Source organism: Protopterus annectens, chromosome 10.part0 (assembly GCF_019279795.1).
Source record: "Protopterus annectens isolate FY-2018-M chromosome 10.part0, PAN1.0, whole genome shotgun sequence".
Lineage (NCBI taxonomy): Eukaryota > Metazoa > Chordata > Ceratodontiformes > Protopteridae > Protopterus > Protopterus annectens.
In genome coordinates, this window is record NC_056744.1 from 372,816,114 (window position 1) to 372,841,185 (window position 25,072).

Consider the following 25,072-nt stretch of genomic DNA (forward strand, 5'->3'; position numbering starts at 1 on the left):
TTATCTATACTTCTTTATGCTTCCCCCAATCTTTACCAACCTTCACCAAACAGAGCTCTCTCAAATTGAATCATGCTACAACAAAATTGCCAAATTTACTAATGAAGCCACTCATAGGTCCCATCACTGCCAATCCCTTAGACAACTCAACTGGCTTGAGTTACCTCAAATCCTCTTGCTCAACCAACTTACCACTGTCCATAAGCTCTACTACCTTCCTATAAAAACACCTGCCTTTCAACAATTAATTCAACCCTACACACCCTCCAGAAACCTAAGATCAACACACCAGAACCACATAAGTGTCACCAAGCACAAAAATGAAGCTGGCAAATTACTCTGCCTGCTGCATTGCAAAAACCTGGAACCTCCTACCCGATCACCTAACCTCAACATCCTCACGTTACCTCTTCAAAAAAAAAAAATCCCACTGTATGCAAAACTGGCTATGTTCATGTCTTCCTCCAGGCTAGACCATATCTACTCACTGCTATTAATACTGTCCCAAATAATGAATACTACCATGGTTCTCAACCTCTAATAGTTTATTGACACAATGCTAGAAAGTAAAGTATTCTCTACTATAATACCCCATTTGCTCAAACTCTACCAGATACTCAAATGTAACTCATTTCAATCTATTGTTTGTAACTGCATTCAACTAACATAGTGATTATCTTGTACCTTGTGAATGTTACTAATGTAATACTTGTGGATCTTTGTGCATGAATATTTTTGTATCATGTAAATGTTAACTAATGTAATGTAATACTTGTAGAGATTTTCTCCCTGGGCCTCTGCTGAAAACAGACCTGTGTCCAGTCAAACCTTCCCGGTAAACAAATGTAAAATAAAATAAAAAAAATGATGATGCGTTCCATGGCCTTGCAGACCAGGCTGTTCAGGCTAATAGGGCAATAGTTCCCAGGATCAGTGGTGGTTCCCCCTTAGTGGAGTGGGATAACTGTTGTGCGCCATTCAGTGCCCACAAAGCCTGACGTGAGACTATGATTGAACATGGTGCTTAGGTGGGGAGCCAGTTTGTTCTGAAGTTTGTGTAAAACGCAGCCTGGGATGTTGCCCGGTCTCATGAATGCTGTGTTTTTGGCTTTAGTGTGTGCAGCTTTTACCTGTATAGATGTGATTACAAGGACTGCATTCTTCCTGTATAGATATGGGTCTTTTAGGGGGTGAGAAGGGGGTAAGGTTAGCACTGAACCTATCTGCCAGGATGTTGGCATTATCAGTTGGTTCTGTAATTTTTGTGCTGTTGTGCTGTAACTCAGAGGAGATGTGGGTGTTGCCATTGAGATTCTTGACATAGCTATAGAATGCTTTGTGGTTGCCCTTGGAATCGGTGGCGATTTTTTGTTTTCGTAGCTAGCTTTGGAGGATCTTCTAAGGGATCTCAGCTTCTTATTGAGGCTGACCAGGGAGCACCTCCACTCATGGGATTTTACCCTCTTTTGAAACATTTTCTTCCTTCTGTTGTATATTTAGTTTATGGCAGGGGACCACCAGATTGGCTTCCTTTTTTTAGAGGATACGTCTTGGTTCTGTTGGGGATAGCACGATCCATGCACTCATGTAAGTGCTTAGAGTGCATTTGTATAGGATTCAGCAGTCGTAACTATATTGCCCATCTGCATGGGTGTTATGAAGTTCGCCACTTCTGTCTTAAGCATGAAGTTGGCTTTGGAGAAATGTTTTACCGTGGTTTCCCTAATGGTGTGTGGGGGCAGGATGCGGATATCTAGGTTGATAGCTTATGGTCGGATCTGACCAATGAGGAGTTGACTTCAGGTATGGAACACCGGTCACTCATGTTGGTAATGACTAGGTCTAGGATATTGTTGCCCCTGGTGAGGGTGTGGATAAGTTGATCCAGGGCATTGGAATTTATGAATTCCAGAAAGCGTTAAGCGAAGGAGTTGGTACATGTGTAGTTTTCCCAGTTAATGGTGGGGCAGTTGAAATCGCCCATTATTAGGGTGTTTGGTTGAACCCTAATATTTTCCAGTATGTCAGTAAAAGAGGAGTGGGAATCCTGGGGCATGGTGGGGGATCTACAGCAAGCTACAATTCAGATTGCAGTTTTGCCCAGAGCTAGTTGCACTTGGATAACCTCTGATGCATTTTGCTGCACAACTAGCCTGGAGGTGTGGATATCCTTAATGAATATGGACACACCTCCGCCTTTGGTGTTCTGATCCAGGTAAGATGGCAGAAAAGTGTGGTATGAGTTATAGCCTGTTAATGCAGGGGTGCTGTCTAGACCCTTGAACCAAGTCTGTCACTGCACAGATATTGATGATCTTCCATTTTAAGGAGTGCCTCGAGTGAGTGCATTTTGAGATTTAGACTTCTAGCATTGAGTAGCATTACCCTCAGTTTTTGCTTGCCTGTTCCTGTTACAGTGGTGAATTGGTCATTTGAACCTTGCCTAAAAAAAGGCACTATAGGGGCAGCAAGAGCCTTAGCTAGTATCCGGAATCCCAGGGGCGACAGGTGCAGGCCATCTCTGGCAAAGCATTGTGGTCTGTCGACCATGTCTTCCCAGGCAGACAGATACTGGATCCCCTTAGAATGATGCCAGAAGCTTAGCCAATTGTTAAAGTCAATCATTTTGTCCTGCCTTTAAGCACCAAGAGTCTCTTCTTTCTCATAAGAAGGGTGGTGTCCTGCACCCGTGTGACAGTGGTTGCAGAGACCACAGTGTCTTTCGATATTGTTTCCACATAAGCAGTCCAAGACTTTAAGGCAAGAGAAAGTTTGTCTAGTGTGTAAAAGAAAAGGTAAATGATCTTTCCATTCGTATTTGGTCTTAGCAGATCTTCACTTCTCATGTCTCTGTGTGCTTTTATCCTAGTCACACTAATATGAAAATTGGTGGTTTAGAACAATGTGTTTTTGATGTGTCTGAGCCCTTAATTACTCAAGCTTTGTGGTTTATTTATGATATTCCTCTGTGAAGATTTGCCTGTAACCAAGATTGTCCTTCACAGTCACGTGTAATATCTCCTCCGTCTTCCCACAATAAATTGCATTCTGTATTTTTTTAGTTGAACTAACCAACTCTTCTCCTGCTCCTTGGAGTCCATTTTTAAGTAGGTAACCCTATGGACTCTCCTCTCTTTCTTGCTGTCGGCATGTGGGATGGTAGTAACTTATTTGCTTTTTTCTAGACCTTTATGGAGTTTTCCAGTTTGCCTTAACTTCACAAAATAGTTAGAATGGAGTCCCCTAATCACGGTTGACGTACAATGCTGCCTTTTGTTTTCTTCAAGATCATACATGTACTGTTTTATTGCATATTCCAAGGTTGGTTGAAGTGTTTTAAGCACACCAAGTGCTCTATTTTTGCAGCTTTACATTAAATGGCCCCAGTAAGCAGATCTGCATAGTTGCAGTTAATTTTGTATTTTATATGTTGCAATTAAAACTGCATTAAATGTTATACAGTTTCTTATTTGTAAACCAGTGACAATATGAAAAAAATTAATTTGTGAAGTATAACAAGTGTTCCGTTTAACTGATATTTTGTTTCTTCACACTAATGCAGTCTGTCCTTGACAAGCCATCTGAGCGGATGCCTCAGCCGCCGCCTTTCCTGTCTTTGACGGGGTTTCCACTTACTCAGGTACATCATTAATTTCCAAGCTGTGATCAGGTAGTTGAAGTCTTATAATGTACTTGTTTGCATTATCCTTGTTGAAGCTGCATTGAAAAACCCTGGCCTGTATTTTTTTTCCAGTGATCTCCTCTGTGTGAATTTTCTCCAGGTATTTTGGTTTCCTCCCACATTCTAACAATATATGCTGGCTGATAGGATACTATTTTTGTGTTGAATTGATCATTTGTAGTGGCCTGCATAATGGCTGAGAAGGTCCATGATGACCAGTTCACTTAACTGTTAGCAATGAATAATCTGTGTAGTGCGCATAATGTACTTGTAATGTGTTGCTCCTGTTGGCATTATATGTCTGAGTCACTAGTTCTGCTGTTACTGCTCAGAGCTTCATATGTAAAAACATGTAGAGGGATTCTGGGACAGCATTTGAGCTCTGTCCTCCTTTTTTTTTTTTTTTTTTTTTAATTCCAGCAGGAAGTACGAAAGATTTATATAAAAGAAAAAAAACTGTGCCCTGAATTGAGAGAAGTAAAATGGTATGAATATTGTGTAACATAATGCTTATTTTGTACTGATGCTTTTAAGACGTATTAAAAATGACTGCTTGTCTGTTTTAAGGAAGCATTTGGTGGGGATGCTGTGCAGTTTTATATTATAAATGTAAGTTTGCTAGGTGATCAGTTGGATAGTAAGGCATTATCAGTGTTTCAGGCTTCAGACGCATTTGGTCATTTACCCCTTCCGCTCAGATGTGTTCTAAGTAGCAGTAAGTAAAGCTAGTTCATTTAGCATAACACAGAGCCTAGAGAATGAGCCAGCAAAATTATAAAGAAAAATGGTTCTGTAGGTAGGTTTAATCTTGCTTTCTCGGCATCAAGACCTAAATATAGAAACAATTTGTCAGAGTAAGCAGGGAGGGGGTTTGAGTAGGGCAGTGGAAGCATTTGCATTTCCTGATGTAGTAATGCTAGCTAGGATATGTGAAGGATTAGCGGCAAGAATTAAAGTGGGGAGGGTTCCTCTCTGAACAGAGGAACTAGGCAGGGGTTGTTCCCTTTCCCCTTTACTTGCTTTATATTTAGAACCTGGCAGAGAAAATAAGGGACCCAGAAATCCAAGGATAGTTGGTGTGGTAATCAAGAAAAACTGGCTTTATTTACTGATATTATGTTGTACCTTATAAGTCCAGAAAAGGGCATCTCAGTGTTGTGGAACATTCTGAGACTGTTTCAGGTCTTTTCAGGATATAAAATTTATGAAAATAAAACAAAGGCTATAGCCATTAATTATGTACCCACACTCAAATTGGTTCAACAGTACCAATATCTTGGGGACACAATAAGATGAAGTGTTTAGGAATATAGATTAAAATGGCTTCTGTTATGGCGGCTGAGAAACTGGAAGCTCTTTTTATGGATAGCAAGACACAAGCATTGAAAATGTTTAGTCCCTTTAGTTTTGTAAACAGGTCAGGCATATTTGTATCAGCCAGGGGAGAAATTGTGGTCAGTAATTAAGAGTTGAAAGGATTTATCTGGGAGGGGAAAAGATCGAGTTTAGTGGGATAAATTGATCCTTCCAGTAGAACAAGGTGCTGTGTAGGATTACCTGATTCGAAAGGATATTTTGGAGTTAAGGGTCATATACAAAACACAAGCAGAAAGTTATAATTCAGAGTGAAAAGGGAAGATGATGAAGCAGGGGAGAACTTCAAGAAATAGAAAGAGTAGGATTTTAGATGCAGATCCTTAAGGAGAATAGTCGCAACCATTGAGTATTATATTCAGAAAGTAGCCAACATTTTTCTAAGAATTAAGCCAACATGAGATTAGAGAGAGGAGATTTTGTTGATAGGGATGACAGCATAGGATCATAGGATGTTACTAGGCTAACTGCCCCCGAGCCCTTACAAGCCTAGCCAAGTTCAGCCCCATGTTCCCAAGGGTGTTTAGTTCAAGGAGACACCAAAATCACCCGTTGCTCCTGTCCAAAAGGGACACAGGTGGGACCCCCGGGGTGAATTTTCAGTTTACCATCCAGTCGTCCAAATTACACTTAAATAGGCCCAACGAGGGGTTTTGCAACAAGCTTCCAATTCATGTTAAACAAAGGTGGGGCAACTTCTGAGAGACAAATCTGTCTCTCCAGCAAGTTCTGTTGATGTCAGATATGAAGTTAAGGTCCTCTGAGTGAGTGATCCATGTGCCATTTGACTTGGGGGATATGCAGCATTTCCATTAAAGCTGGGTCAGAGATTGCTCTATATGCAAGGCCCAGGTCACCTCTGAGCAGTCTGTACAACACAGTAAAGTAACAACGATTTCTGTCTGTCTGCATAAGACAGATCTTGACCCTGAATATTCTTTGTAAGGAGCCTTTGTGGCCTCTCCAGTTGCTGCAGGTGTTTAGAAAGGAACATACCAAAGGGAGTGTTGAGGGAAGAGTACAGGGGGGGTTATAACCTCTTTTTTTCTGGAGGCGGTGCCATTGTTTGAGATGAGCAATATAAAATCCCCTTCTTACCACTGTGGGGGCATAGTGATCAAAGTTAAGGTTGCTGTTGTCCTGTGTATCCAGATCTCTTACCACTGACTATGTGCTTAGGGTATTGCTATTGATGTGGTAGTTTGCAGGAACATCACCCGTGCCGATTGGGATGATGCATTATTTTGCATTAAGTTTAAGACCATGACTTTGGCACCAGTCGTTAGTCTGCATAAGATCTTTTTGCAGGATGTTGACATCGCTAGGGGTTTCAAAGATCACTCCCAGCTTGCAGTCATCAGCAGGTTTTGTCAGCCACAGTCCTTTAGTTTTAGTGTGTACTTTGAAGTAGATTCTGAACAGTAGGGGTGCCAGAACAGATCCCTGTGGAACACTATTGGTTACGGGTCTGCTGGAGGAGGGAAATCACCTATTTTACCTTATGAGTTTTGTCAGTGAGGCAGTTTGCAACCCAGCTGCCAATATATGGGTTGATGCCCAGCTGTGTGAGTTCATCAATGATGTCTGAGTGGGGGATTGTGTCAAAAGCCTTGGCTAAATCTACGCAGGACGTATGCACAGATTTGTACTTGTCTCGAAGTCCACCAAGTGTTAACAGACATTTTCTCCCTTTGACAAACCCAAACTGGGAGTGGTCAACCGTTTGGAGACTTCTTGTATCTTTGTTAATAAGGTCCTTGATTATTCATTCCATGGCATTGCAGATAAGGCTGGTCAGGTTAATGGGCCTACAGTTCCTAGGGTCCATTGATGCACCCTCTTTGTGCAAAGTGATGAAGGTAGCTGTTTTCCATTCTGCTTGGGATGATGCCAGTGCTTAGGCAGTGATTGAAAAGCATGCTCAATGGTGATGCTAATTCCTGTTTTAACCAGTGTAGAACACAGCCCAGGATGTTTGGTTCCAAAGAGACTGTGTTTTTGGCCTTGGAGAGGGCGTTTAAGACCTGCTTCTCAGATATACTAGGTGTGGGACTTGTGTTAGGAAAGCTTTGGGGTGTAGGTGGCAGGGACAGGGGAGTGAAGTTTTCACTGAACCTGTCAGCCAGCAGGTTTGCTATATCCACAGGTTCTGTATGCGTAGTGCCATTAACTACGAGTTCTGGGCAAATCTGGACCTCACTTTTGAGGTTACGGATGTAACTAAAGAACGCCTTGTGTTATCCTTAGTTAGGGAAGCTAATTTGGATTTGTAGTTAGCTTTGGACAACTTCACTAGGTGTATTTACTTGTTTAAGTTGAGGAAGGAGTGTTTCCAGTTTTGCAACTATTCCTCCCTACTTTTAGACAGCAATTTCTCCTATTGTATAGCCTATTAATGGCAGTTGCCACCAGGTATGTTTGTTTTTCTTTGAAGATCTTGCTTTGGTTCTGTCAGGTACAGTAGAGTGAATACAATTTTACAGGTTCTCGTATAAAGCATTGGTGTAGTAACTCAGCATAGGTGTCTGGTTCATTAGTGGGGGAAGGGGCTATGAAGCTACTTATGGTCTCACACAAGAGGTTGTAATTGGACTTGGAGAAGTTTTTTAGTCTAGTTGTTGCTTGGGGGGGGGGGGGCTTGTGTTATAGTTACATCTAGCGAGACTGATTTGTGGTCAGATCTCATCATGTATGGCCTCACACTGGGGTGGTGCAGCAGTCCTTCATGTGGTGAGCACCAGATCCAGGATGTTTGAGCCTCTTGTTGGAATGTCAACCAGCTGGTCCAGGGCATTGGAGTTAAAGTCCAGGAACCTTTGGACAAGTGAGTTAGAATCACATAATTTACCCAGTCAATGGATGGGTAATTAAAGTCACCCAAAACCAGGGCGTTCGGTTGCATCTTGATTGACTCATGTAGATCCAAGTAGGCTGAGTGGATGTCCAGATTCATGGAGGGGAGGTTCTACAGCTGGCAGTGACCTTGAAGAGGGGTCTTGCCTACAGTCAATTGCACCTGAAGTAATTGAAGGGAATTCTGCTGTTTGATCTAGAGGTGTATTAGCTTTAATGAATATTGATACACCACCTCCTTTAGTTCTTATGCTTTCAGTGTGAGGTTTGAACGTGTGGAAGGAAATGTAACTTGGTATAGCTGAGATGCTGTCCGCAGCCTTAAACCTGGTCTCCGTGACTGCACAAATGTCAGCATCTTCCAAGGTGAGGACTGCTTTGAGTGAGTGCAGTTTCTGGTTTAGACTCCTAGTGTTTAGCAGCATAACCTTGAGGTTGTTTTTAGAGGGTATTTTTATGTCTGGAATTTTGTTCTTGTGATGTTGCCTAAAAAAGGCACTAAGGGGGTGTCAGGATCCATAGCCAGTAACTGAAATTCCAGAGATGACAGATGAAGACCATCTCTGGCAAAGCATCAAGGTCTGTTGACCATGTCATCCCAGGCTGACTGATACCGAATCTCCCTTGAATGACACCAGAAACTAAACCAATTGTTGAAGTCAATCATTTTTTGTTTGTATTGAGATCATAGGTTCATAGGTTGGTACTAGGCTATCGGCCCTAGGGCCTATACAAGCCTAGCCATAACAATTCCCTGGCTGTTTCTTCCCACAATATTACTTCCATGGACCCCTATCTAGCAGGGCTATTGACGTGATCCCCTGGGTGAGTTTCATATGTCCCATCCAGTCGTCAAGGTTCCTTTTGAAGCTGGCCAAAGATGTGCTCTGCCTGACATGTATAGGCAGTCTATTCCAGAGTCTGGGGATTCTCTGGGTCAAGATCCTATCCCTCCAGCATGTTTTGTTCATTGTGATAAGATTTAGATCCCTGGAGCATGTGGCTCTGTGGGATTGGGATTTCTTTGTGTAGCATGTCCAACAGCTCTGGGTTTGACATGGCCTTGTATGTTAAGCAGAGATCGTCTCTGAGTAGACGATATGCGACAGAGTATAGCTGGAGTTTTTTTTAAATGGTCAGCATAGGGCATCTGCTTTAGGCCTGTGATTCTTTGTGAGGTATTTCTGCGGCATTTCAAGTTGTTGCAGATGTCTTGAGAGGTACATACCAAACGGGGCGTTGTATTCTAAAATGGGTCTAATTAGGGATGAGTACAGTGGGACAATGACCTTCTCTTTTCTGGATGAAAAGCCCTTAATGATGAGGTGTGCCACATAGAAGGAATTCCTGACTGTTGTGGCAATGTGGTTATCGAAGGTGAGACCACTGTCCACCTGTGTCCCTATGTCTCATCGCACATTCAGTGTTTAATGTACTGCCACCATGTTTTTTCCCCAAAGGGGATAACTATACATTTCTTGGCATTGAGCTTGAGCCCATGGCTCTGGCACCAAGCATCTGTTTCTCTAAGGCCCTTTTGTAGAATGTCCACATCATTTGGGGATTCAGTAATGGCTCCCAGTTTGCAGTCATCTGCAAACTTTGTTAGCCAGAGTCCCTTAATATTGGCATGTACTTCAGAGAAGTAGATGCCAAACAAGAGCGATATCATCCTAGGCAAATGTAAAATGTAGCTTAAGGCTGGGGTTATACTTGCCTGAGATGCACAATCAGAGAGCTCAGCCTTGTCTGTCTTCATATAGTCCAGTGAGGTACATCTCAAGTCATTCACACCAACATGGACTATGACGGAGTCAAAGCATGCCTGTTGTTGAGAGACTTGAGTGCATGAGTGATGTGGCAGATCCTGGCACCTGACAGATAGCAGACTGTGACTTATTTCCTTATCCAGCCTGGTGAGAGGGACATCTGTGTGTCAGCAGAGTCACCTATGACAAAGATATTTGTTTTTGTGTTATGCCTTAAGGGCTTGACTGGTGAGACACTGGTGTGTGATATATTATGTGTACTGTGTTCTGCAGAGGATGTATTTTGTGAACTGTGCTTGTGTTTGAGAGGACTGTGATGATTAGGTAAGCTTCTGGTAAGGCCCTCCGCATATGTAAGTTTGTGGTATTGGTTTGTTAGGTACAGGAGGTGAGGTATGCATGCTGACAACCTGCTTAGTATCATTTGAACTGACTGGTGAGTGAGTGAGCCTGGATTCTAGGTTCTTTATATAGATGCATCCAACATAATTTGTGTGGACTAGAAGTGAGTTGTCAGTGTACTTGAGGCAATTCGATATATTGACTCAGGATGCCCATATCAACCTTGCTGGCTGAAAAACTATGGGAAATTGTCCCTCCATAATGCTAGGTAAGTTGATTTGGTCAGAAGACAGGAAGGACCAGCTAAAGTAGAGGACAGGAGAAGTGGACAAAAAATACAAAGGGCTGTTGGGTAGGATCTGTGTTGGTACCGCAGGAGCTTTGCTGAATGTATTTCATGTTAGTGAGGAACAGTTGCAAAAACTCACCTGTAGAGCACCAGCAGAGTACTAAGGGAAAGTTTGCAGGCAGATGTGTTTGCATCTATAACCACCAACGATGCCCACCACTGCTTGACAGTGCATGATGCGAAAACAAGGGCAAATGCAGTGCTTTTATATCAAATGAGAGCAAACTGATTTAAACAAATTAACCAGTAAAAAGCTCAAACCTGAGCCCTGTTTCAGCAACCTTCAATCAGATGAGTTATAGCTGCACACCCCTGTCACTAGGGTGCAGGAGAATCCTCTCCAGCAAAAGATGGCCTAGTTTAGTGCTCAAGTTATACAAACAGAACTAGATACAGCAAGTTTGAATCTAGTCTATATTGCAGCAAATTAAGTGCAACAGTTAAGTAGGGGGTACACAAAATAGGCAAGAAAGAGATGGGATTTAATGGAGAAAACTAGCAAATGAATAAGGATATTGGGAGCAAGTAACTATAGAGGGAAAGGAAATAGAGTGGTGTAAGGCCAAGAAAATGTTTGGACTGGATGCTAGAGACTGCCTTCCCTACCAGGGATTGAGATCAGAGGTATAAGCAAAGAGAAATGGATATGGGAATAATAAGTGAAAGACCTGCTGTGGTAAAGTTTTTAGTTGATTCTAGAACAGAAACTGTTAAAATATGTTTAGTGGGGCATATAAAATATTGAATAAGTGCAAGAATTAATCAGAAGAGGTTAGAAAAGATTGGTAAGGGAGACTGGAAAAGCAATTTACAAGGAAACTATGGGAAGACATATGTATGGCTCCCAAATATGCAATAAAGTCCAGAATGTTAAGAATTTTTGCTTGGTGGTAATTTTATATCCTAAGCAGACTTCAAATAAGTTTCCTCTGTTAGACAGCAAATATTAGAAGTGTGATTAGGAGGAAAATGTAACTGGAAATATGTGATGTCCTTCCATATCACTGTTGCAGTATTCTTTACATAAGGGATCTCCTGCCAAGGATAGCCCAACGTGTACAGCTAGTATACCCCAATGCCTTTAGTTCTTTTAGGCATCATACATCAGACATATGCTCCGTGCACAGTACTAAGGGCATAAAGGTGGCATATGAACACACACATACTTTTGCAGCCAGTCTGAACAGCATTATTGAACGTCAGTCTGAATGCCCTTCTGCTGTGCTGGTTACCAAACCATGTTTTCAAATCAATGCCCTGTTGATGGGGGTTCTTTTCTTTGTTATATTATTTTATTTTTATTTATTTTATTTTACATTTGTTTACCGGGAAGGTCCGACTGGACACAGGTCTGTTTTCAGCGGAGGCCCGGAGGAGAAAAGCTCCACAAGTATTACATTACATTAGTAAACATTTACACGATACAAAAATGTTCATGCACAAAGCTCCACAAGTATTACATTAGTAACATTCACAAAGTAGAAGATATTCGTACACAAAGTACACTATGTTAGTTGAAAGCAGTTACAAACAATAGATTGAAATGAGTTACATATGAGTATCTGGTAGAATTTGAGCAAATGGGGTATTATAGTAGAGAATACTTTACTTTCTAGCATTGTGTCAATAAACTGTTAGAGGTTGAGAACCATGGTAGTATTCATTATTTGGGATAGTATTAATAGCAGTGAGTAGATTTGTTCTAACCTGGAGGAAGACATGAACATAGCCAGTTTTGCATGAAGTGGGATTTGATGTTTTTTTTGAAGAGGTAAGGTGAGGATGTTGAGGTTAGATGATCAGGTAGGAGGTGCCAGGTTTTTGCAATGCAGCAGGCAAAGAGCGATTTGCCAGCTTCATTGTTGTGCTTGGTGACACTTATGTGGTTCCGGTGTGTTGATCCTAGGTTTCTGGCAGGTGTGTAGGGTTGAATTAATTGTTGCAAGGCAGGTGTTTTCATAGGAAGGTAGTAGAGCTTTATGGACAGTGGTAAGTTGGTTGAGTAGGAGGATTTGAGGTAACTCAAGCCAGTTGAGTTGTCTAAGGGATTGGCAGTGATGGGACCTATGAGTGGCTTCATTAGCAAATTTGGCAAATTTGTTGTAGCATGATTCAGTTTTAGAGAGCTCTGTTTGGTAAATGTTGGTAAAGATTGGGGAAGCATAAAGAAGTATTGGTCATTGTGTTCATGTCATCCAGAAAGGGAAAATGTCAGTATAGGAGGCACATTCCTCCATAAAGATCATCATGACCAGGGTAATATGTTGGGATTTTCTTGTCCTGAGCACCAGCTGTTTGCCAAGGAGAAGGCCAAAAAAGTTGAGTCTGATCTGGTTGATGCCCATCCTGCCACAGACATGTCTCTCAAGGCTGGTGAAGGCCTGGAAAATCATCCAGTAGTTGCAGATTCCTGTGTGGCGACTCTGTCGGAGACTGGCATGTACCGGCTTCTTGCATGTCCTTGGAGCTTTTCAAATGTCAGTACTTGACACAGAGAGGGATTTTCAGTTGATTATTTCCAAGGGACCAAGGGGGATTCCTCAGGTCTTAGTTCAGGAGGAGCTTCCTGTGACCATTATTGAATCTGGCCAGGGGTCTGACCCTCCAAGGATTTTTTGTGCAGATGTCCCACAGAAAAAGAAGCAAAAAAGCAAAGTATATTTCTCCTGTTAAGTATCCCCAATGTGAGTGACCGTATTTCACTCCTGGTTTATTTAATGTTTTGATAGTCTTGAAGCCTATTCAAGAAGGCTCTTGTGCCTACTCCTCCCTTATCTTACTCCACTTACAAGACCCAGGGAATTGGATTCCTCTGATGAGGACCTGGATTCAGTAAGGATCTCTGCCTTACTCTTACCAAATCCCTTCCCCTTTGGACTACTGTTCAGAGGAGGAGGATTCTAGAAGTCCAGATACCCTTCCCTGGAAAAGCTGTCCTTTGGGGACACCATTGTCTGTATGATGTATTATTTTAAGTGAGATTGTTCTCATGTTTCTGAGATTTAAATTTTTTTATGAGCTCTAAAGGATGGAGTCACCTAAGCCGTCTGCTGTTCCTCCTGTTCTGGCAGCACTTCTGGATACCTTCTCAGCAGCATTTGTAGCCCCTGACTATCAACCCCCTGCACCTAAGAAGCCAGGTAGATTCTATAAAGTTCATGAGGCGTTCATATATCTTTACAAATGTCCTTCTGCTTGACTCTTCTGTAGTTTCAGTCATCTCTGATAAGCCCTCCAAATTATTGCCCTCTACGAAGTTGTTGCCTTCTGATAAGGATAGTAGGGCTGTGGAAGGGCTGGGCAAGAAAAGTTTGTACTGCTGACACTTCATCCTTTAGGGCCATCAACTGCAAGACTCTTATGACCAGGTATATTTTGATCCTCCTTTCTCGAGTGGTTTCTGACATTTCTGACTTTGAGGAGAAGGCTTTGTCCCTTTCCTTGTGGGGCTGTACTTAAGGTGGCCACCACTCAATCAAATGTAGCTGTGATGCAGCTGATACTTCTTCCAGGGCTTGCTGCCTTTGGTTCAGTTGTGAGACCTTATTCTTGGATTATTCAGGCTTTGCCTGAAGGTATTAATGGCAAACTTTAGATGCTCTCTTGGGTGATAAGAATCCTTTTAGATCTGCTGCAGCTGAGCTTTTCGAGTCTCTTCAAGATGGGGTTAAAACCTTACAGGAGCTGAAACATTTTGTTTCGTATTACCAAATTTCAGAGGAATGTTCTCTAAGTCTGCCCTTTTTTTTTTTTTTTTTTTTTTTTTTTTCTCTTCTTCTTCTTGGGCAGGTTCACCCTCCTCCCAGTGGTAAGAAAGGTCCTAGGTGAATGCCTCCTGCTAAATCTATCCAGACTACTTCCTTCCAGAAACCTTTTCAGGATAAGCTCAGTTTGAGTTGAAAATTTGCTTTCTCCTGCTTTTGGCCAAGTTCCCTTGTCCATCCACCTGTCCCCGTCTCTTCCTGATTAGCTTCAGACAACTTCAGACCCTTGTTTCTGTCCATTATACCTCGGGGATACGTCATGGTTTGGAAATCCCTTCCTGCCTTTTCAGCCATTTCCTCAACCTCCTCGGGAACAGCTCTCATTTCCCAGAGGTTATTCATGGCTTCTTGGCTCAGGGCATCATTCAGGCTGTGCCTAAAGCCCAGGTAGAGAAGAGATTTTATTCCAGAATGTTTCTGGCCCCACAAAATGATGATATTTGGAGACCACTTCTGGATCTTTCCCAGCTGACCACATTTCTCAAGATTCCTTCCTTTCAGATGTTCTCTGCAAATGTGATTTCATCTTCTTCCCCAGACCTTTCTGGTCTCTCTAGATCTCAAGGATGCATATCTTCACATCCCTTCCATCCTCTCTTCAGGAAATTTTTGTTTGTGTCTCTTCCTTGCATGTGGAAGCTTCAGTGATATCTCAAGTAGGTGTGGCATCAGCATTGCCACCACCTGGACTTCAAAGTAGCTTAGCTTACCTTACCTTTCCTGTCACAAGCTTTAGCTTCAGAGGTGGATTCATCAACTTTCCCTCAACCCAGGGCTTCCTTTTCAGGCTCCACTTTCTTTTCACACTTAAGGGTGGGGTGCCTCCTGTGTTGTCAAGGTTCAGGGTCTCTGGCCTCCTCTTTAGAGATTAGACCATATCAGTATCTGGGAGATGAGAGCTGTGCTTTTGCCTGTTCAGACCTTTCATTCCCTCTTTCATCCCAGGCCACAGAGTTTGCACAGACAATACTACAGTGGTGTGGTTTGTCAACAAGCAAGGGAGCACAAGGTCTTTTCTTTGCAGACTGGCTCTTCAGGTCTGGGATCTAGCTATCCAGTATCAGGTGATTCTACAGGCAGCTTAAATTCCCTCAAAGCACAATCTAGTGGCAGACTCAACAGTGGGAGGATATATGTATGTCTCCCAAATATGCAACAGAATCTAGAAGATATAGGATTTTTGCTTAGAAATGTTTACATAAATATTTTTATACCCCAAGTAGACTCCAGAAACTTTTTCCTCTGGTAGATAGAAAATGTTGGAGGTGTGACTGGGAAGAAAGAGGTAATTGGGAATATATTTTCTGGGAGTGCAGTGAGTTGGCGGACTGTAGGATTCTCTGCAGGATGCACGGTCAGAGATGCTGAGTGGGTGGATTGGTGTGACGAAGGAAATGATTTTTCTGAGCTATGGTACAGAATCGGAATTGCCTAGACATGGTAAGGCCTTGCTGTCTCTAATTATGTTGGCTGCCAAAAAAGCAATTAGAAAATGGAAATCTAAATCGGCTATATTAGAAGTAGTTAATATAGTAACAGAGATAAAAAAGGGAATTGAGATCTTTAGAAAAAGGTAGGAGCAAACTACATAAGAAAAATGGGAATTGTGGGAACAATACATACAGGGGAGGAATGAGGTTTAAAAGAAGACGGGACTTAAATGAGCTATGTAATGTTTGACTGAAAACAACTGGGTAGATTAGAAGTGATATATATTGTTTGCAACTGGGAGTGTGCCAGTATGGTTTGTGATGTAAAATGCTTGCAACTAGGATTATCAGTGTAGTTTGTTGTCATTTATATAAATGTATGATTGCATATGTCATAAGTGATGGTTTAATAAAGATGCGTCTTTAAAAAGGGGCAGGAATTGAATAATTTATGTAATGTTGCTTAGGTTATATGATATACAGCAATATATGTGAAGCATAATGTTTAATTCTAACTTGTTAGTACAGTTAGATTACTTTTATATAAATGTAAATGTGCCTGTGTCACAAGTGATAATTCAATAAAGGTATTTAAAAAAAAAAGCACAATCTAGTGCAGACTCCTTGAGCAGGTGCAGCACACAAGCTCACAAATGGATGCTTCACAGAGATGCATTTCTGGACATTTTCCATCAATAGGTTATTCCTCATGTAGATCTTTTTGCCTCTACTCTGAACAGGCAACTTTGTCTGTTCCCTTCCAAAGTCCCAAGTATACTCTGGCTTGGACAGTGGATGTCCTCTCTTTTCCTTGGAAGAGGATGTTGCTGTTGCTCCTCCCCCCCCCTTCCTCTGTTAGCACAAGTCTTGCACAAGATCAGGCAGGACTCTCCCAAAATCTTGCTAGTGACTCCCTTTTGGCACAGGCAACATTGCCCCTCCCTGACTTCTAGGATGCCTGCATATTGAGTAGCAGCTTAATTCTAGCTCTCCCTGGGTGAAAACAAACTTAGCAGAGAAATCTAGTGGACCTAAATTTCTGGGTATATGTCAGTAACTGGCTAGTTAAGTGCACTGTCTGCATGCCAAGAAAAAAGAAATACAGAGGACCTAGATGAAAATCTGTTTCAAAAGTTGACGAAAAAACGCTGACTGGGAAAAGTACTGCAGTTGTTCAGCAAAAAACAGTGCAAGCGATAAGGGGATAAGACAACTGCACATATACCTGACTAAAATAAATGAAACACTGATTGAGTATATCAACTCAAACAAGAGGATGGAAAAATGGAAGAAACTTTAAACAGGTAATCAGAGATAAAACTTCAAAACTCAGAGGCAGAAATTAAGAAAAGGCTGGCTGAATATGAGACTGAACAAAAAGAGAGGTTTCAAAAATAATAGAATTAGAGAACAGAGCACATAGTGAGAACCTGAAATTTTCGCTATACCAGAGAAGCTGGGAGGAACAGACTGTATTAATTTTATGAAAGCACAAATGAGCAACTGGAATGGTATTCCACAATAGGAATTTTTAATTGAACGAGCACATCTTGTGTATGTTCCAAACCTGGCTATAAGAAAGCAACCTAGTCCTTTAATAGTAAAGATGTAATCTTACCATCAGAAGGGGTTGATTCTGACAAAACTGTAGCAGAAGTCAAATTACTAAAAGTGGGCGACAGCAGAGTTTTTGTGGAGAATGACCACTCCTTGTATACCAGGCAGAAGAGGAGAAATCAATTCCATTATTCAGGGAATGTCGAGAAGCAGGTGTGAGATTCAAACTGCTATACCCAGATGTCTTCAAAATATTTTTTTCCTGGAGGGACAATCACTTTTTGATGAAGTACATGCAAAGGAAAAAATACAAAAGTCTGTCCAGAAAAAGTGAACTGTGAAACAGGATGAGATTCTGCTGCTTATTCTTCTGGTAAAGACAACACAGAGAATGTGCCAGTGAATCCTTTTCCAATGTTTAAATGGAAAATGCTTGAGAGAAGTGAAGAAACACAGGAGTCGACTAGCAGAATTGAGAGTATATAGGAAATGAAGGAGAGACAAGATTTGGGATATGGAGATGAACAGGAATAGAACAAGAACATCTAGAAATATTGGACTTTCTTGGACTTGTTAAACTTGTAGGGAACTCTAAAGCATATGTTTTATTTCATCTCATTAATGTTTGGAGAATAAAATCAGTAAATTCAAAACCAACAAATGTGGGATTACAAAGCAGTAATTATATTTGTGAAACATGACAGAACAAGAACATCCGGAAATATTGGACTTTGTTGAACTTTGAGTTGGAACTGGAATTTGGAATTCATAGGAACACTGTTCAACACAGTCAATGATAGTTTCACTGCCGCTCTCAAAGGTTCAAACTAAGATCACAAGTCAGAAAAATATTCTGCAGTACCAAACTTTCATCCCACTTGGACCTTTAAGCTCTAGGGTCAATAGCAGTGGTAACACTAGTGCCTTTAGCCAGATTTCACATGAGGATTGTCCAGTGGATGCTACCAACACAATGTTTGATATTTTATCAGCCCATGGCTACTCTGATATGAATCACTCACACATACAGAAGAGCTCTCCTCAGCCCAATGCCATAGTGACCATGGATGTTTCCCAGTTGGGGTGGGGGGAATTTTCTGGGGAAAACAGGCAAGGCATTTGGTTCCCCAAAGAGGCCAGCTTGCATATCAGTGTCTTAGAGATGAAGGCAGTGCTTTTAGCATTGCAGGCCTTCTAAGATGCTCTCTCTTCATGGATGACTGCAGTTCAGACAGACCTTGTTAGTAGTTTGGTACATCGACAAGCAAGGAGGGACCAGATCATACCTCTTGTGTTGAGAAATGCTCAAAGTGTGACAGTGGGGGATCTCACCCAACTGCCTTCTCATAGAAATGCACATTCTGGGGAAGTCCATTGTGATAGCAGACAAACTGACCAGATGCAGTCTTTCTGCCTCACAAATCGTGTCTCAACAAAAATGACAGAAATTATTTTTCATCAGTGGGAACAGCCTTGCTGTGATCTTTTTGCTTCTCTCCTAAACAATTACAGCAACTACTTTGCCCATATCTCTCTGTAGGATGAGTCACTGAGAGATGCTCTACTTTACAATTGACCCCCCCCCAGTCTACTGTACGCCTATCTGCCAGTCCCTCTAATTCCAGAATTCCTACAGAAAGCTGCCATGTTGAAGAGCAAAGTAATCCTCATTGCACCTTACTGGCCTCAACAGATTTGGTTCCCCTTCCTTTGGCCTCATTTACTTTAACCTTGGGTTCTGGATCCAATTCCAGATGACCTGTCTCACCCAACAGGTATGATCCATCCAGACATATCAAACCTCAAGCTGACTGCACGGCTTCTTCAATTCCATTAATGGCCAGACAACCTATGCGGCCTTCCCCAGCCCGACATATACTTTTATCTTCCCATAAAAGGTTTATTCCAGTAAATGGAAAAGGTTTGTTTTCTGGGCACATCAAAAAATGTTGATCCCTTTTCAGTGCTGATGCATAACATCCTTGAATTTTTGGTTTTGCAACAAGTAGCACACACTCCTTTGATAATACAGATGGAGCATTATGGTAAGTACACAACTTCAGTCTCAGTTACTTTTAAGTGTAATGTTGATACTAATGTAAACTGGTGCTTCTATTTTTTTTGGGGGGGGTTTCCTCCCTTCTTTCTCCTTGTTCAGTTTTAAGAAATGTAGGCACTACAATGTAAAAAAAAAATCTGGTTAAAAGAGCTTAACAGAAGAAACATTAGTGTCCTTTTTCTCATTCTTGCATAAGAAAATGACTGGGTTAAGGCCATTGACTTAGTCTAGTAACACACAAATGTATCCTTGGCAGTTCTGTGTTTGGTTCTCATGTCTCTAGGTGACGATCTGATCAGGAGAAATGGCTTAGGGAAAATGTTTTCTGAAAACATTCAAGTGTTTTTCCCAGGTGAGAGAGCTATAAAGATAAGACAAAGCCAGACAGCACTTAGCACAGGCAGTACCATGCATCTTAGCATGAATAACCTTTCTTTTAGGTTATCTCTAGTCTATGTGTGTGGTTGTCAGTTTGGAATATTTGTTCCTATTAAGAGGGTAAAACTTCAATATTTGAAGACTTGCATAGTTTTGTGTGTTAAGTTCATGGGTTTTAGGGGGCACTGGGAGTGTTTGTATTTTTGTTTGAGGGCTTGTAAGATGTGATATGTGCTCATTTAGAAATGACATGAAACAACTTTATAAAAGATTACTCTACCAAACAATATATGCATGTAACACAAAAGCTGGAACTCAACATTTTAACAAAAAAAGCTGTTGTACATAAATGGTGGGAATAGGATCATAGGAAATTAGTAGGCTATTGGCCCTAAGACCCTTACAAGCCTAGCCAAAAATTTAGCCCATGTTCCGACAAGTCAGCGCCAGATGCCACTGTCCAGCAGGGATGCAGGTGGAACCCCAGGGGTGTATTTTCTGTTCCCCATCCAGTTATTCAGGTTGTGCTTAAAAAGAGTTAATGAGGTACTCAGCTTGACATGTAGGAGAGAGTCAGTTTCACAGAAGGGAGAGTCTCTGGGACATAAATCTGTCCCGCCAGCAAGTCCTATTAATTTCACAGACCAGGTTGAGGTCATGTGCGTGGGTTACTCAAGTGGAGCTTGACTTGCAGATTTGAAGCAGTCCCATCAGGATGGGGTCTGAGATTGCTTTGTATGCCAGACAGAGGTCCCCTCTGAGGAATCTGTATGAGACTGAGTAGTGGGACAGTGCTTTTAGCCTATCTGTGTAGAGTAGATGTTTGAGGCCCTGGATTCTCCTGGTGAGGAAACTCTGATCTGTCCAGCTGCTGCATGTGCTTTGTGAGGTACATGCCAAAAGGGGCATTGTACTCAGTAATGGGTCTCATAAGGGAAGAATACAGGGATGTTATGATCTCCTTGTCCCTGGATGAGATGCCCTTACTAATGAGGTGAGACGTGTAGAAAGCTTTCAATACAACTAATGCATTGTGGTGATCAAAAGTCAGTTTGCTATCAACCTAGGTGCCCAAGTTCCTCATGACAGATTGCATGCTTAGGACCTTGTTTTTAATGTGATAATATGTGGGGATGTCACTCTCCCCAAAGGGGATGATGATTCATTTTTTGGCATTCAGTTTGAGGCCAGATTTCAGGCACCAGTCATTTGTTTTGGTGAGACCCTGTTGGAGGATGTCCACATCACTAGGGGACTTGATGACAGCACCCAGCTTGCAGTCATCTGCAAACTTGGTCAGCCATAGCACACTGGTTTTGGCCTGCACTTCAGAAAAGTATATCCCAAACGGAGACATTGAGACCAATCCCTGGGGTACACCGCTCATTATAGGTCTACTGGTTAAGGTGGCTTCCCTTATTTTGACTAGGGATGACCGTGTCTGTCCTCCAATCAGCTGGGACAGACCTGGTACTCGGGCTTTGGTTGAATAGGGTACCTAATGGTGCTGCAAGTTGCTGCCTGAGTTCATGTAGGATGCAGCCTGGGATGTTATTGGGTCCCATGGAGGCTGTATTTTTTTGCCTTTGAGAGGGCAGTGATGACTTATTCCCTAGAGGTAAGGGGAGGGGGGCAGGTGTTGGAGATGTTCTGATTTACTGATGGGAGGGACAGAAGGGTGAAATTTTCACTGAACCTGTCTGTCAGTAGGTTGGCTATATCTACAGTGTTTGTGTATGTAGTGTCCTTGACCACCAGTTCTGAGCATATCTGAGTGCTTACTTTGAGATTGAGGACATATGTGAAGAAGGCCTTTTGATTGTCTTTATAGTAGATGTGGCCAGTTTGGACTCTGCTTTGGAGGCTTTCACTTGTGCTCTTATTTGCTTGTTCAGGCTAAGGAGAGATTGCTTCCAATTAGGCAAATGCTCTTCATTGGACTGAACAGCAATTTTTTTTCCTTTTATTATAGAGTTTACTGATTACAGATGTCCACCAGACAGGTTTACTCTTCCTTGAGGAGGATGCTAAGGTTAGAGGTGGATGAGGCACAATTACTAACAGAATAGGAGGATATGAGATAAAAATGGTGATGTATAACCAATCTACAAGAAAGTCCACATGAATAGATGGTATTTCTGTGGAAGTTTGGAAGCTAGGAGGGAAAAAAAACTGATAAAGATCTGGAAGGTTTTGTTTAACAGTACTTTAAAAGGAGTACCACCAACATCCTGGAAGAAAGTTGTGGTAGTTGGAATAACTAAACAAGGTAAAGAGCCATCATATCCAGCTTCATACAGGCCCATTTCAGTACTAAACCATGACTAATAAAATCTTTGCCTGTGATGGCTAAAAGAATGGCAAAAGTGATGTCAAAATTGATATGATTAGTGTTATGTGGAGGGGAGCCAAATGTTTGACAGCATTAACAGAACATTGATGATCCAGAGGGAAGCGAAGGTAAGGAAATACCACTGTTAGTGGTTCTTGATGCAGAGAAAGCATTTGAGAGAGTAATCTTTGACTTAATAAGCAGGGCAATGGAAGCATTTGCATTCCCTGATAAAATTATAAGGTTAATTAGGAATATATATGAGGGATCTGAGGCAAAAAGTAAGGTGGGTAGGGTTCTCTCTGATTTTATTTATTTATTTTTTATTTAACATTTGTTGACCGGGAATGTCCGACTAGGTTCCACAGAGCCTGTTTTTAGTGGAGGCCTGGGGAGAAATGCTCCAGATGATTTCTGTTTGAGAAGAAAAAACAGGCAGGGGTGTTTTCTCTCCCCTTAGTTATTTGCATTATATTTCGAACCATTGGAAAAAAAAAATAAAGGGCTCAGAAATTCAAGGATATAAGTGGTATGGTAGTCAAAAGATGGCTGTATTTGCAAATGATATTATATCTGACAAAACCAGAAAGGGACATTAGTGTTGCGGAGCATTTTGAGACAGTTTCATATCTTTTTGGTTCAGCAATATCAATATTTATGGGGACATGATAAAATTAAAGTATTTAGGTATGGATTCAAAATGATTCCAAGGTGCAGCTAAGGATATGTGGGAACAGACTTAACAAAAGGTAATACACTGAGAAAATGGAAGCTCTGTTATATGGTAATCGATAGTAAGATGCAAGCAGTTAAAATGTCTAGTCCCTTTAGTCTTGCACACAGATCAGGCATATTTTTGTCAACCAGAGGAGAAGGTGTGGATGGCAATTAAAGAGTTGAAGGGTTTTATCTGAGAGTGGAAGATGGCAAGAGTCAAGTGAGGTAAGCTGATTCTTCCAGTGGAACAAGGCAGATTACAATTAACTGATTTGAAGGGGTATTTCAGATCAACATGGTTAAGGCTCCTATACATAGCATAAGTAGAACACTATAATTCAAAGTGGAAACAGATGAAATGGGGGGAAGCTCAAGAAACAGAGACTGTGATTTTGGATGGAGATTTTTTAAAGAGAATGACAATAATCATACGGAATATTATATTGATAAAGTAGCAGAAAGTATGTTAAGAACTAAGACAGCACAGGAATGGAGAAAGATTCTGCTGATAGGTATGACTGCAGTTAGGGATACAGATAATGGGCAAGATAATTTATTGTAGAAAACTGGCAAAGGAACCAAGGTATTGGGAGCAAGTAACTAGAGAGGTAAAGGTAGTGGAATGGGAAGAGTCCAAAAATTTATTTGGACTGCAGGTTTAGAGATGGTCTTCCCTGTCAAGGATTAATACCAGAGTATAGGCAAAGAAAAAGGAAATGGATGATCCTAAAGAAAAGACCAGCACTGGTAGAGTTTTTCAGTAAAATCTAGAACAGAAGCTGCCTTTAAGAAGGGAATAAGTAGTAGACCATATAAAATATTCCATAAGTATAAGAATCAGAGGAGGTTAGAAAGGATTGGGAAGAGAGATTGGATAAGCACTTCACAAAGGAACAATGGGGGGATAAATGTACATGTCCCAAATATGCAGCAAAGTGTATAATGTTTAGAATCTTTGCTTGAAATGTTTACATGGTATTTTTATACCCCAAGTAGACTCCAAATAATTTTTCCTCAGATAGGCAGCAAATGTTAGTGTGATGGGAAAGAAAGAGGTAACTGGGAACATATTTTCTGGTAGTGTAATAAGCTGGCAGACTTTAAAGATTCCCTGCAGACTGCTCTGTCAGAAATACTGGGTGAGCAAATTGGTGTAACTAAGGCAATGATTTTTTTGAGCTCCGGTAAAGAATCGGGATTACCTAGAGGTAGTAAGGCCTTGCTGAGTCTAATTATGGTGGCTGCCAAAAAAAGCAATGACTAGATAATTGAAATCAAAGTCTAAACCAACTTTTTACTAGAAGTAGCAAATATAGTAAAAGAGGTAAAACAACTGGAATTGGGACCTTTAGAAAAGGGTAGGTGGAAATTACATAGGAAAAATGGGAATTGTGGGAGTAATACATGCAGAGGAGGAACGAGGTTTAACAGAAGGCAGGATTTTGAATGAGCTATGTAATGTTTTCCTGACAATAACTGGATAGATTATAAGTGACTTATAATGTTTGCAACTACAGTTTGTGAGCATGGTTTGTAATATATAGTGTTTGCAACTGAAGTTGTCAGTATGGTTTGTTTTCATTTATATAAATGTAAGATTGCCTATGTCATACGTGACAAATTAATAAAGATGTTTCTTATTAAAAAAAAAATAAATAAAAAAACACATTGGTGTCTTCATTGTTTCTACTTGACCAGGAATAGTTACCACAAATTATCACATCAAGTGGAGGTCTCTCACAACATAAGGGATCTCTTATCCCTTTTCATTTGTCCACTCTTCATTTGATGCTATAGATGATGGGGTATTGATTCTGGTGCTGTGGGAGGCCAGGAAATCCCCTGTCTGCAGAGGTTCCTCTCACTCTGTCTTTTGTGTAATCTGTTCCATGCTGGGTTGCCATATTCTTTAGTTAAAGCTCACCTGTCAGTAGTTTCTGCTTCTCTTCTCTTGAATCCTCCACTGGCCTCTAGATTTGAGGTCAAGCACTTTCTTAAAGGCATCCTTCATGTCAGGCTTCCCAGGAAGCCTATTCCACCCTCCTGAAACCTCAATTTTATCCTTGAAGACTTGACCCAGGCTCTTTTTGAGTCTGCTTCTTGTTTCCTTACAACATTGTACACAAGACCGTTCTTTTAGCTCTCACTTCAGCCACGAGTGTTTCTGAACGTCAGGCTCTTATGGCCATTCCTCTTTTTTAAGTTTTTCAGAGAGATAGGATGAGTCTCCGTACTAATCCTTCTTTTATGCCCAAGGTAGTCAGTGAGTTGTCACTTAATCAGTCTGTTCATGTAATTTTTTTTTCCTTCTCCACAGCCTGCCACTGGGAAGGTTCTTCACGCTTTGTATTTGCAAAGACAGCTTGGATATTAGTTGGATACAAGTAAAGTTATTTACGTGCATGTGTGTGTGTGTGTGTGTGTGTGTATATATATATATATATATATATATATATATATATATAT

General features: G+C 41.2%; 1 protein-coding gene across 3 annotated transcripts in view; it reads left to right on the forward strand.

The window, feature by feature from the left end:
• Positions 1–25,072, forward strand: part of SMG7 (SMG7 nonsense mediated mRNA decay factor) — a 988,399-nt gene that overhangs the window by 739,617 nt on the left and 223,710 nt on the right. For all 3 annotated transcript variants that reach the window (XM_044085293.1, XM_044085292.1, XM_044085294.1), the window contains one exon: positions 3,563–3,640. In XM_044085293.1, the coding sequence (XP_043941228.1) occupies positions 3,563–3,640 (78 nt within the window). The remainder of the gene's footprint in view (positions 1–3,562; positions 3,641–25,072) is intronic.